Here is an 11,915-nt window from a genome sequence, read left to right as displayed (position 1 = left end):
CAAAGTTTTTAAATACATTTAATTCTCATCAGGTCCACTGCGGCTATTACAAAAGTAATTTACACGCCCTCGGAAATCAGGCAGCAGCGCCCTTACATGTGATGGAAGTACGAGGAAGGCTGCAGCATATCGAGACTGCTGATTTCTTCCAACACTGCCGCCGTCTCCTCTCCCGCACAGCAGCAGGGGACAAGGAAGGGTGTGCGCTTCCCAGGCCGTGTCCACAGGTACCGCACGCGCACAGCACCATCAAACTGCAGCGCCTCTGAGGCGGTCCTTAGAGCAAGCGACGAAACTAATGTCACGGGAGCAGTTCGCCCAACGGAAGCAAACCAGCTCCGTGACATCACGGCCCACAAATGGCTCCAGCTAGAGGCGCACGAGAAGCCACGCGCACGGTCAGTCGCGCACGGTCAGTCGCGCACGGTCAGTCGCGCACGCACCGACCCGGCCTTAGACAAGGAGACGTTGCTGCTGCTATCCAATTCCACAAAAGAAAGATGGGGAAGGAGGAGCGGTCACATTTGAAACTACTTTCACCGTACATGTCTTCAAAGCTTCAGCAAAGAACATGGGAGAATCACTAACCTCTTAACACACTGATGCTGCACAGAGCTGGCATAGCCCCAAACTGCAATGTGTTCACCTGTAACAGGTTAGTGAATCTCCCCAGAAGAGAAGGGAACACTAATTCTACGCCCCGATTTCCCCCTCTTACCCTTCCTATTGTCCTTGGGTGGAGTAAAGTTTTAACCTTTGAGAAAAAAATTTTTTTTTTTAAAAAAAAGTCCCCCAACCATATATCAGCCTCGCAAAGATCTCCCCGCGACCGTGCGTTTAAGCACGAAATGGGTCCCGACGACTGATTTACAGGTGCAGGAAAGTAAATAAAACAAGATGCCCCCCTCAGTGCAGCTTCCAGGTCTGATAACGTCCTGCCCCCTCACGCAGACTCAGCATGGAGATATCCCGCACTTTGATCACATTCCCTGACCAGTCTGAGTAATGTACATGAGGCCGCAGGAAGGGGCAGCTGGGAGGGGAGAGAGGGGCAGGAATCCTCCCCTTCACTCCTTCCGGCGTTTCTTGCCCTCGTGGTCGTGCTCCTTGGTGCGGCCGCTGTCAGATGGGCGCTTGGACCCTCCGTGCTGCTTGGCCTCCTCCAAGAACTTATCCAAACCGAAGGGATCTTCCTCAAACTGCACGGGCCCCTCGCGTCGCTGCCTGCGGTCTGCGCCAGAGAACTCCTTGTCTGGGACAAACCTGTCAGGGGGAAATCAGGTCAGCTCGGAAAACCAGCACCGGCCCCGTCTCCACCACTGCTTGGATCAGGAGTGGGAAACTCCAGTGCTCAGGATATCCCTGCTTCCGCACAGATGGCTCAGTGAGCATGGCTAAGCTACCTGTGCTGAAGCAGGGATATCCCCAATACCTGACCTGTGGGTGACCCTTTAAGGACAGGCGTTGGCCACTCCTGCATGTGTAGCACCCCTCTGGCCGTGGAGCAGTTAAATCCGTTCCCCTTTCATATTGCACTAAGTTACCCACCAGTTTGTGTCTTTAATATTACATGGTTATAAAAACAATGGGGGAGCCTTTCAAATAAGTGTGACAATATACCCCAGGGTTACCTAAATAAGGGAAATCTGTCTTAAAGATTGTTTATTTATAAGAGGCGGTAAATAAATCGGGATGGGAACTCCTCGCCTGCATAAGGACGCATTTTTATATCTAGCACCAACAGTGTATGATGGCTTAAGTGTGGTCATTCCGGCCCTGAAGAGCTTACACTCTAAGGCAGGGGTGGCCAACTCCACCAACAGGTCAGGTGTTCAGGATCTCCCTGCTACAGCACAGGTAGCTCAATCGAAGACTGTGCTGGAGCAGGGATATCCTGAAAACCTGACCTGTTCATTGCCCTGGAAGACAGGAATTAGCCACACCTGAACAGATGGGTCCTGTAAACATTTCCATCCTAGCCATAACACCCTGTTCTAATTCTGTACTGCCTACCCTATATAAAACATTACTGTATTTGCCCACATTCCCTCTGCCAGGTGGCTCCTCCTTGTGTTCACCACTCCTTAGGTCACATACTGCCTTGTGCCCTGGAATTTCTCCTTTGGCCCCTGTACCAGCCACTGCCCTGAAGGACCAGGGCCCACTTCCCCTCTCACCTGTTGGTTTTCATTAGCGTGTCCAGATCGTCCCCGTATACGTCCTTGTCCGTGTTCTTGCTGGGGCGGTAGATGTTCTGCGCCATTTCCTTGCTGCTTCGCCACGGCTGATCGTAAACGTTATAAACCTCGTCCTCGCCGCCAGCGAAGCCGCTGTCCATGCCCTGGGGAGACGCCGGACAGCGTTCACTCACTCAGTGTTATTAATGAGTCAAATCAGAAGTCCCAGACTTCATCCCGTGTGAATCCCCAATATACAGAACTGTGGCATCTGCATTACACCCTGCGGCTGCCTCTCCCTCTCCGGTATAATACATACAGCCGCGGGGTGTCTCTCCCTCTCCGGGATTACACATACAGCCGCGGGGTGCCTCTCCCTTTAAGGGACTTTAAATCTTAGTTAACAGACGCAGCTTAGAGCTAGTGATACACTGTGTGTGAAACCCCCGCTCAGTCTGCTCGCTCGAACACTTCTGCTACCAGAGATAATCTGGAACCCCTGTTCTATATTAACTCTTCAGTTCCAGAGGTGCAGAGCAGCTATACAGCTACAATTATTTATGTATACACATACGTGTGTCCTTATCACACATTACAGCGTAAAACCCGCCAGTTGTTATCTGGTTCGGTGTAACGTGATCTTCCCCAGTGACTGGCACATGGCAGCACTGATGTATCCCAGAGCGGCCTCCGTTCCGAGCAGACACTGCACAGGTCCCTCACTAGATGGCCTCACGTAAGGTTTATTTCCATTGGTCGCTGTGCAGAATAAAACATATTTAAAAATGGTAGTGAAGTAGTTACATGTTAACGTGCTGGTAGGGCACACGGTTGCCACTTGTTATTTACGTGTGCATGTATTTTTGTAATGAGTGACCTTTTTGCTTTGTAGGACAGTAAGTGGCTGCTCCCCCTGTCTGCCCCAGGATGGGACAGGTCATTGGGGTCTCACCTTGCTCTGGTTGAAGAGCCGCTGGTCATACTGCAAGTCGCTGGACGCTCGCTGGTTGGGGATCCCCAGAGCGATCTGTTCGCTGATGTCTCTCTCCTCGTTCCTCTGAAGCTTGGACCTGGCAGCAAAGAGAGAAGCACCACACTCAGCAGGATGGAGTGAGGGTCAGAGTGAGCACACACTCAGCGGAATGGAGGGCACGATATGGGGCACGATATGGGGGGATACCTCCCGTTCTACTTCATGAGCATCTTCTTGGGACGGTTTGTAGCGAAGTCCCAGGAACGGCCCTCGGTTAAGTGATCACATCCTAGGAAGAGACATCTAGTGTCTCGAAAATCATGCACAACAAAACCTTGCAAGATTATCAGGCTGGTCCATTAAAAAGGTACCACAGCCTACAAAATATTTTGGCGATGGCCCGGGGAGATCACCAGGGGACGGGTGTGCGCGTGTATGTTACACGACTCCATGTAACGGGCCCTGGTCTCACCTCTTGTCGGGGGCTGCCCGGGACAGGTTGCGTTCGTGCTGTCTCTCCTTCCGCCGGTCGTGTCGGATTTCATCCCTCTCTCGTGCTTCTCCGTCCTCTGAATGAAACAAGACCTGGTCAGCTGGCGATGGCGTTAACCAAGCGGTTTCCAACCTTTTTTGGATTAAGGAACCCTATGGGAAATTCTGCGGAACCCCAACCCTCTCTAATAGCGCGTCTGAGATCAGATGCATTGAAAGGAACCCCAACCCTCTCTAATAGCGCGTCTGAGATCAGATGCATTGTAAGGAACCCCAACTCTCTCTAATAGCGCGTCTGAGATCAGATGCATTGTAAGGAACCCCAACCCTCTCTAATAGCGCGTCTGAGATCAGATGCATTGTAAGGAGCCCCAACCCTCTCTAATAGCGCGTCTGAGATCAGATGCATTGTAAGGAACCCCAACCCTCTCTAATAGCGCGTCTGAGATCAGATGCATTGCAAATTCTTCAGTATTTGGTAAAATTTTCAAATGACTTGAAAATTGCATTGAGCCCTTTAGGGATACCCGGGAACCCAAGCGTCCCTACGAACCCTGGTTGAAAAACACTTAACCCCTTTGCTGCCAGAGGGGCCTTCAGGGCACTAAGACACTGCACGATTCCTGTTATTGCAATGGGAAGATTAGTTTTGACCTCGCTCCTTCCTGCAGTACAGGACGCCTCTCCTACACCAGCAGAGTCTGGCTCCTCTCCACCCATCTCCTCCGCAAGACCTGCCCCCCATATCGTACCTTTGTCTGCGTGGGACTTGATGCCAGCTCTGCGCTCCCTGGCGATCTGTGCCAACTCCCGCAGCTTCTCTTCCTTTTTCTCTTTCTCCTTCTGGGCCATCTTCCTCTCCACCTGGGCTCTCATCTCAACCGCTTCACGGGCCTGAGGGGAGGGGCAGTCACACACGTTGCACAGAGACCCCGGGAAGTCACACACACTGTAGTCACACACGCACGGTGCGCCCGGGAAGTCACACACTGCACAGGAAGCGCGCACACACACAGCATGTGCACTACATCGACAAAGTAAGCACACTCACAGCATGTACAAGGAAATACCACATGTATCCAAGAGGGAACAACACAAACCTGATCTGCACTGTAACCACAAAGGGACAGACACACAACCACTGCATCAACCGTGCAGACGCACACTGCACACCCACAGGGCTGTCACACAGATTGCCAGGCAGTACACAACATACAAGTCCCTCCGAGGCAGCGGGCACACTGCGGCTCAAGGTTAGAGGTGTGAGGTACGGACCTTTCTGTCTGCAATGTACAGGGCCTCGGCCAGCTTGGCAAAGTTCTCGTTGATATGAACGGTCTGCAGCCCTCGACCGTCAGCAGCCAGACGCTTGTCCAGTGGGATGGTGTAACCCTGCGGGGGTCAATGAGAAGAAGTCACACCCGTGCAGAGGCCGCCGGACATGGCAGTATCAACAGCTACACACATCCATCCATCAATATAGTAACAAAGTGACAGGTACAAGGGACAGTCACTGAGCCGCTGACATTATTCCCAAGGGTGCATTTAGTTACAATAAGACTTCTCCTGCAAGTGGCCTAAGCCCTTCATTTCATGCACTATTCCTTGTGCCGCTAACAGACTAATCACTGTAATGACCAGCGCAGGAAGCCTTGGGGCCGTCAGTGACTCAGTGATCTATAGACTACGGCTTTATATCACCGGAGCCGAGTCAGTCCCACCACTATATGTACTGCCTGAGTGTGAGCGCTGAACTCGCACCTTCACTTACTGAGCGACAAACTCAGCACGGCAGACCTGGCAAGAATAGCGAGCCCCTGATCACAGAATAAAGGGATATTCTCCCCAAACATGAGGAAACGTCATTAACCCCTTCCCCACCCCGACGTTACCTTGGCGTTTTTCCAGTTGGAGATGCAGGGAGGGATTTTCCATTCTTGCTGCTCCTTAACAGTCATCTGAAAGTAACAAGGGGAAATGTGAATCCCTCGCACCCGTTCATGGGGGGGACGCAGGAGGCCGTTCATGGGGGGGGGGACGGGGGGGACGCAGGAGGCCGTCCATGGGGGGGACGCAGGAGGCCGTTCAAGTCCAAGGTTTTCAGAACAAAAAAAATAAAAATTGTAACCACTCCGTATTTGAGGGGGCTGGTCACTCCCGGCCCCTCCCCATGCGAGCCCCTGACAGGTGTGTATCCCTGGGGGGATATGAGAAAAGAGGGTCCCTTACCTTCCTGCTGGGAGAGTGCATGACTGGTGCGGGAGGAGACGGGGGTCCCCGAGGTATCTTCTTGTTAATCCTGAGAGGAGAGAGAGAAGTCTGGTGTAACAAACTCATGTGCCCCCCATGCCGCACTGCGCCCAGCACCCGACAAGCCAAACTGTGCAGCCGCCCCCCCCCCCCACGCAAGCCATCTCCCCCCCCAAGACGCACAGTGCTGACGCCCCCCCTCCCCCCATGCCGCACAGCGCCAAGCCCCCAACACATGCCGCACTGTACCCCCCACGCCACACAGTGCAATCAGTGGCGGCCCCACAATTGTTCTTACAGAAGGGAACAACTCACTTGAAACGAGGGGGCTCCATGGGATCTTTTTGCATCTCCACCATCCGAATCACCCGCTGCTTGGCGCCCGAGTTAAAAGCCACTCCCTGCTGAGACGGCGTGTACCTGGGGAGAGACGCAGTGTGAGACGCTGCGCAGGAAGCAGAAGAACCCGCTAACAGATCGGTGACACCTGCACTTCCTATATGTCTACAGATCAGACTGCGAGCTTATTAGTTGACGGTTTGGGGTGTGTCCAGTCTCCCCGTCTCCGTCACAGAGCTCACAGTATGGAGGGGTACCCCGAATAACCAGCAAACTCCTCACAGATCCAGCCCCTAAAGCAGGGGCAGCCAACTCCAGTCCTCAAGACCACTCCAACAGGTCAGGTTAAGGATATTGCTGCTTCAGCACAGGTGGCTTCCTCGGTGGCTCAGTCGAAGACTAATCCACCTTTGCTAAAGCAGGGATATCCGTAAAACCTGACCTGTTGGGGGGGGGGAGGGGGTGGGGGGAGTGTCTTGAGGACTGAGGTGGCCCCACTCCTGCTCTGAACAAAGCTGTGAACTGCTGGTATCTGGATCATATTTGTCACTAAAGATCCATTTTCACAGCGGTGACTCTTCCAGTTGAGAACGATAACCCCGGCGCTTTACCTGATGTACTGTGCCGGTGCCAGCTTGTCTGCGGCCCGGACTGGCATTGCTGCAGCTATCTTCTGAGACACCGCTTTCTCCAAGGCCTGTCTCGTCTTCTCCGTCAGCTGTGACCAGGAAGAAAACAAAGTCATCAGTTAAACCCAGCTTGCCGCAGGAGGTCTGCAGTGCTCAGAGGCATCCTGTTCTGGTACCGACTAGCAGCTACCCATTACACCCGTAAAACATTAGTACTGTTTGTCTGGCTGGATACAAGAGACTGGTCTTCCCTGATGTGTGTGTAAATCTAGAACCCGCAGTTTGTAGGTAAGATGGCGGGGGGATGCAGCTATAGGATGGCGGTGCCTGCAGCTATAGGGTGATCTGCAACGCCAAATAAACTTGGATAGGGAACACAAACTGCCCCACACAGAAAAAGTCCTGCCCCCTATCTAAATGTAGGACCCGTGTCCATCTGCAAAACCTGGCTCGTGGCTTTACCTCTTTCACTGCCTCCTCATCTGGTCTCTGCAGGTCGGGGTCATCTTCATTCATCACCTCCTTAGGGACCAGGTCAGTGTACTTGCTGAAAATAACCTGCAACACAAAACAATGCTCATTACCACCACACGCACAGTGACAGGCACCTAGTAACAGCTGCTCAGTGTGACGGGACACCGTTTAGTTTGTTAACCCCTTGAGTGACCTATGAGGTGGTCATGACAGGGTCAGGCACTCTGCTCCTTTTCTATGGGAGAAGGAGGTTCTGCGCTCATAGGGAGCCCGGAACGCGATCTGGAGGGAAGAGGAAAAGGAGACTTCTCTTCCGTCTGCCTCAGTGACGTAGCAGTCACGTGATCGCGATGTGCCGGAGAGGCTGTGGCACCGAAAGAGTTAACAAATCTATTTAATATGTTTGCGATTTTATCGGACAAGTTGGTAAAAATAGAAGAAATTTAAAGAGAAGACTGTTGTTGCAAATGACCTCCAGACGTAGCACGAGACCGTCCGAGAGAACATTCTGGTAAAACCCAGTAACAGATTGACTGGCCAGGCTGCTGCCGAATACCCCAAAATACAGCACGAGTCTGGCATTGATACTGCAATTGATTAAAGATACGTTTTTCCATAATTAAACACCACGTCTCCTGAAGCAGAGGCTAAAATAAGCTTCCAACTATTTCAGTCCAATTTATCCCAACTCCCTAAGCAGCGCGTGGAAAAGAACACGGACTCTGCTCGTTTGCTGAACACAGTTAAATTTCAGGACATCAGTCAGGACATCCATTCAACGTATCTTTAACCCCTATCACAGCGAGAAGGGTCTGCATTGCAGAGATAATATTGTGACTGCGTGAGTAACTTTACAGCACATTCAATACGCGCTCCGCGCCCACCCCCTCAGCGCCCACCCCCTCAGCGCTCCGCGCCCCATACCTTGTCCTTGGACTGTCCCTGACGAGCGATGGAGTCATATTTAATCTTCCCCTCAGCGTCAACCTGCACGGCCAAGGCGTTGGAAACTCGCTTCTTCCGTCCCATCTCCAGGGGGTACTGCGCCACGTGGATATCCGGGAAGGCTCCGCCATCTCCGAAATCCTGCACAAGACAGGAACGCAGCTGTAACAAAGCCGGGGGGGAGGGATGGGGGGGAGCGAGGCAGATGGGACATTTCTCACACATGCGCCACTCTGAACATCCACGGTCTCCCGGATACTCTGCACATCTGAGCAGCCACCACCTGAGAAACCAATGCTCTTCATGCCAAATTAATCTTTACTCCCGTTTACTATCTCTGCCCATATTCATACTACTGGCCGTCCTCCTTCTCACATCCTCTAGTGTCAATGTATGTGACCAAGTCCTCTGCTGGTTTTCCTTTGGCATTCCCCTGGAGGCTCCTTTACTTTTTTACCCATCATCTTCAGACCCATCTCTCCTTTATACAGTGTGTGCTGATCTAAACATTTCCCTCGCTCCCCACATAAATCTCCGTAGCGGGAGCCTGCATGGCGCTCCCTCTTACATTTCCTCTCATTGCTGCACTATATCCCTATAACCCTATGTTGTCACCTCTACTTTTTTCATCTATAAAGCTGCATTTTATTCATTAGCAATTAGCCCAAATACTAAATTAAATATGGCTACTCCTCTCGCAATTACCGACATTGATAGACCTCAGAACTTTATCCGAGAACATTAAAATGCTTCATTTTCCGATGAGGCCTTTGGATGACTGCATGGAAAACAGCTCTGTGCTGCCTGCTAATGTGGAGATCCAGCAGGAGTTGTCGTGTAAACAATCTACAGCAGGTTTTGGGGCTCTTTAAATAATAATTAAAATACGGTTGATAAACAGCTTTACAGGGCATCACAAAGCTCACTCAAGACGTCATACTGGGGGGGAGGAAGAAAGATGGCACGATTTAATGGCCAAGCAGGCTACATAATTGTTTATGAGCAAATGCACTTCACACCCCCCCCCCCCCCAAAAAAAAAATGACTTGTCCCCCCCTCACACATCATTATGTATTATTGTGAATAGAACAATGTGAAAAAGTGCAAACACAATATCCCTAAGTGTGGGTATTACAAAATATATAGATACACGCGACTAATTAAAGTGATCAACACCTGTGCAAGCCGCAGCTCTCAAACTGTCTCCTCCCCCATCCAAACGCCTGCAATCGCGGATTACAGAGCGCAGACGCTCCAGGTACGAATGTATATTGACACCATAAGATGATATCATACCGTGATGAAAATAGAAAGCTGCTAAAAAAAAAAAATATGAATATAAAAACCTTTCATTATACACACAAGATGGATCAGCATAAAGACCCAATCTTCTTCCAACTGAGCAGCTCCTCATGTGCGTAAAATGGGGGGGAAAAAAGTACATAAAAGCCTTGGAGAACTCGTTTTCTATTTTCATCACAGAATCACATCATTTTATGGTGGCAATATACTTTCATAGCAGTTGAGTTTGCACTCTGTAATCCATGATGTATTATTGAGCTTTGTTGGAGTCACTATCATTCACACTGAGCTTCAACCACGGACTCCTAAAACGTGGCTCAATGCCATGGCACAGACCTCCAGTGAGCGAGGCACCCAGCCCTTCCTGTGCCCATAAGGAGGCGGCTCACGGCGAGATGCCACCAGCGCTGTCTGCCGAGATTTCTGGGCCCTCAGCTTTTCCTCTGCCTCCAGCTGATCCTGTGACAGTTGCGTGGGAGCCGGCAAAAAACTGGAGAAAACAGGGACGCAAGAGGTTAATGGCAACGTAACTTACATGTACCACACGGAGCAATGAGGGAGGGCTGTGAGAAACCGTGTATAGAAGAAAGGTATTATAGAGGAACAGGCATCCTCTCCCAGTGTCAGGAAAGTACCACAGGGCTTTGTACTGTTCCCTCAAACTGAACCGTATGTATCACTAGCGGCCTCAAACATCACTAAACCATCCTTTACGTGAGCTCAAAAGTGCACATTGACAGCATCAACACATACAGACTCAGATATATACAGGGCTATTTCTGTAGGGGAACTCAAGGGAAATTAGTTATGACACTGCATATGGTGATTATGAAAGCAATATGACTGGGGCTGAAATATTAACTGGGGGAAACTTGTTGCAATAAAGCAAATTTATTGTACTTTACATTAAAAATTAGCTTTTCTTTTGCTTTTCAGTTCTAGTATCTTTTCCCAACAGGATAACATTTTTATATATATATATTCTCCAGAGATCGATTCATGTATACTAAAATGAAACACCCTGGTTTGCTCAGCAGAATCATTGCAGACAGCAGGAAACGCTTCTGTCATTAACATGGTTTTGCCATTTAAAGCAAGCAGGCCAGATCCGAGGCACCCTGCTGGCTCATATAAACCAGACCCTGCCGAATCCCACCGGACAGTTTTATAGATATCAGGCTACAAACCGGAGCGCTGCGGCTGCACCGCTGCCATACCGCTGCCCTGCCCCAAGAGCTTACACTCCATTAATGCTCTTGCCAGCACAGTGACACAGAGTAAGCTCTCCGGGCAGGGATCGCCTTTCCCATGGTCTGAATTTGTTGCGCTTATTGTATTATAATTCCCTGCACTGTATTGTCTGTCACGCGTCGAGTATACCAGGGGCGCTATATATATATATATATTTATTTATACATATACACACATATACACACACCTACACTTTTAACCAATTCACTGCCAGAAAGGCCTGTATGGTTGCAAGAGGGCCAAGCAATAAGCTCCCACTTCAGAGGACAGTACCAATACGTGTATCCCACTCCCCCCATACTTGTACGTTAGTTACACGTCTACAACCAGGATCCACAGCTCGGGTCTGTCCCTCCCGACCAGGAATCACTCACCTGGCGAGCGCCATCTTCCCTCTCCGTCCTCTCCTCAGGAAGCTCGCTGTGACGCAACCGGAAGGAAGCGCGCTTGACGTGACGCGCGGTCCAATGGCAACTTGTCATTAACTCTGCGCATGCGCGGGGCGAAGGGGACGCTGGGAGTTGTAGTTTATTTTGTATCGCTCCCACGTACGGTCAGATTACAGTGCGCGGTTGCCTGAGTAGTGCGCAGGCGCAGGGTTATCTCAGAGCTCCCAGCACCGGGCACGTGTTAATGTGTCTTCTTCAGTCCCCTTGTCATTGTGCGGTACACGAGCTTCCTGTGCAGGCGCCAACACACACGGCATTTATTATTGGCCAAGATAATGTCACTAATAAAACGTGTGTACCTGTGAGTGTGTGTGTGCATGTTCTGATGTATTATACATCCCATAGAAATAGTGATACGTTCCCTATAAACCGCTGAGCATTGATCGTCAAGTTGTAATTAGTTGAGGGTTCAGAGATTCAACCAATGGGAGACAGGCAGTGTAAGGCTGCGCTTATAGTGACAGTGACGGTGACGTCAGGCTGCGGTCGCTGGAAAAATCAATGAGATGACTTTCAGCGATCGCGACCAAGCCGTCTCTCAGTCGTCGTGTCGCGCTTACTATAAGCACACGACAGCGGCAATGCATTTGTTTTGACGAGACGGCGATGCTGACTAAGGCCTCGGCCATGTTTA

General features: G+C 50.7%; 1 protein-coding gene across 1 annotated transcript; it reads right to left on the bottom strand.

The window, feature by feature from the left end:
• SNW1 (SNW domain containing 1) lies at positions 1 to 11,305 on the bottom strand. Its single transcript, XM_075614647.1, has 14 exons — positions 11,207 to 11,305; positions 9,918 to 10,071; positions 8,259 to 8,420; positions 7,323 to 7,418; positions 6,843 to 6,949; positions 6,208 to 6,312; positions 5,872 to 5,941; positions 5,535 to 5,600; positions 4,918 to 5,034; positions 4,395 to 4,536; positions 3,623 to 3,719; positions 3,130 to 3,247; positions 2,178 to 2,341; positions 1 to 1,263 (listed from the first exon to the last, which is right to left on the bottom strand). Exons 1-14 carry the CDS (start codon positions 11,218 to 11,220, stop codon positions 1,068 to 1,070), a joined length of 1,608 nt encoding a protein of 535 aa, XP_075470762.1. The 5' UTR covers positions 11,221 to 11,305; the 3' UTR covers positions 1 to 1,067.
• Between the last annotated feature and the right edge of the window lie 610 nt (positions 11,306 to 11,915).

Source organism: Ascaphus truei, chromosome 9, assembly GCF_040206685.1.
Source record: "Ascaphus truei isolate aAscTru1 chromosome 9, aAscTru1.hap1, whole genome shotgun sequence".
NCBI classification, from domain to species: domain Eukaryota; kingdom Metazoa; phylum Chordata; class Amphibia; order Anura; family Ascaphidae; genus Ascaphus; species Ascaphus truei.
This window is presented reverse-complemented; position numbering and strand designations above follow the sequence as displayed.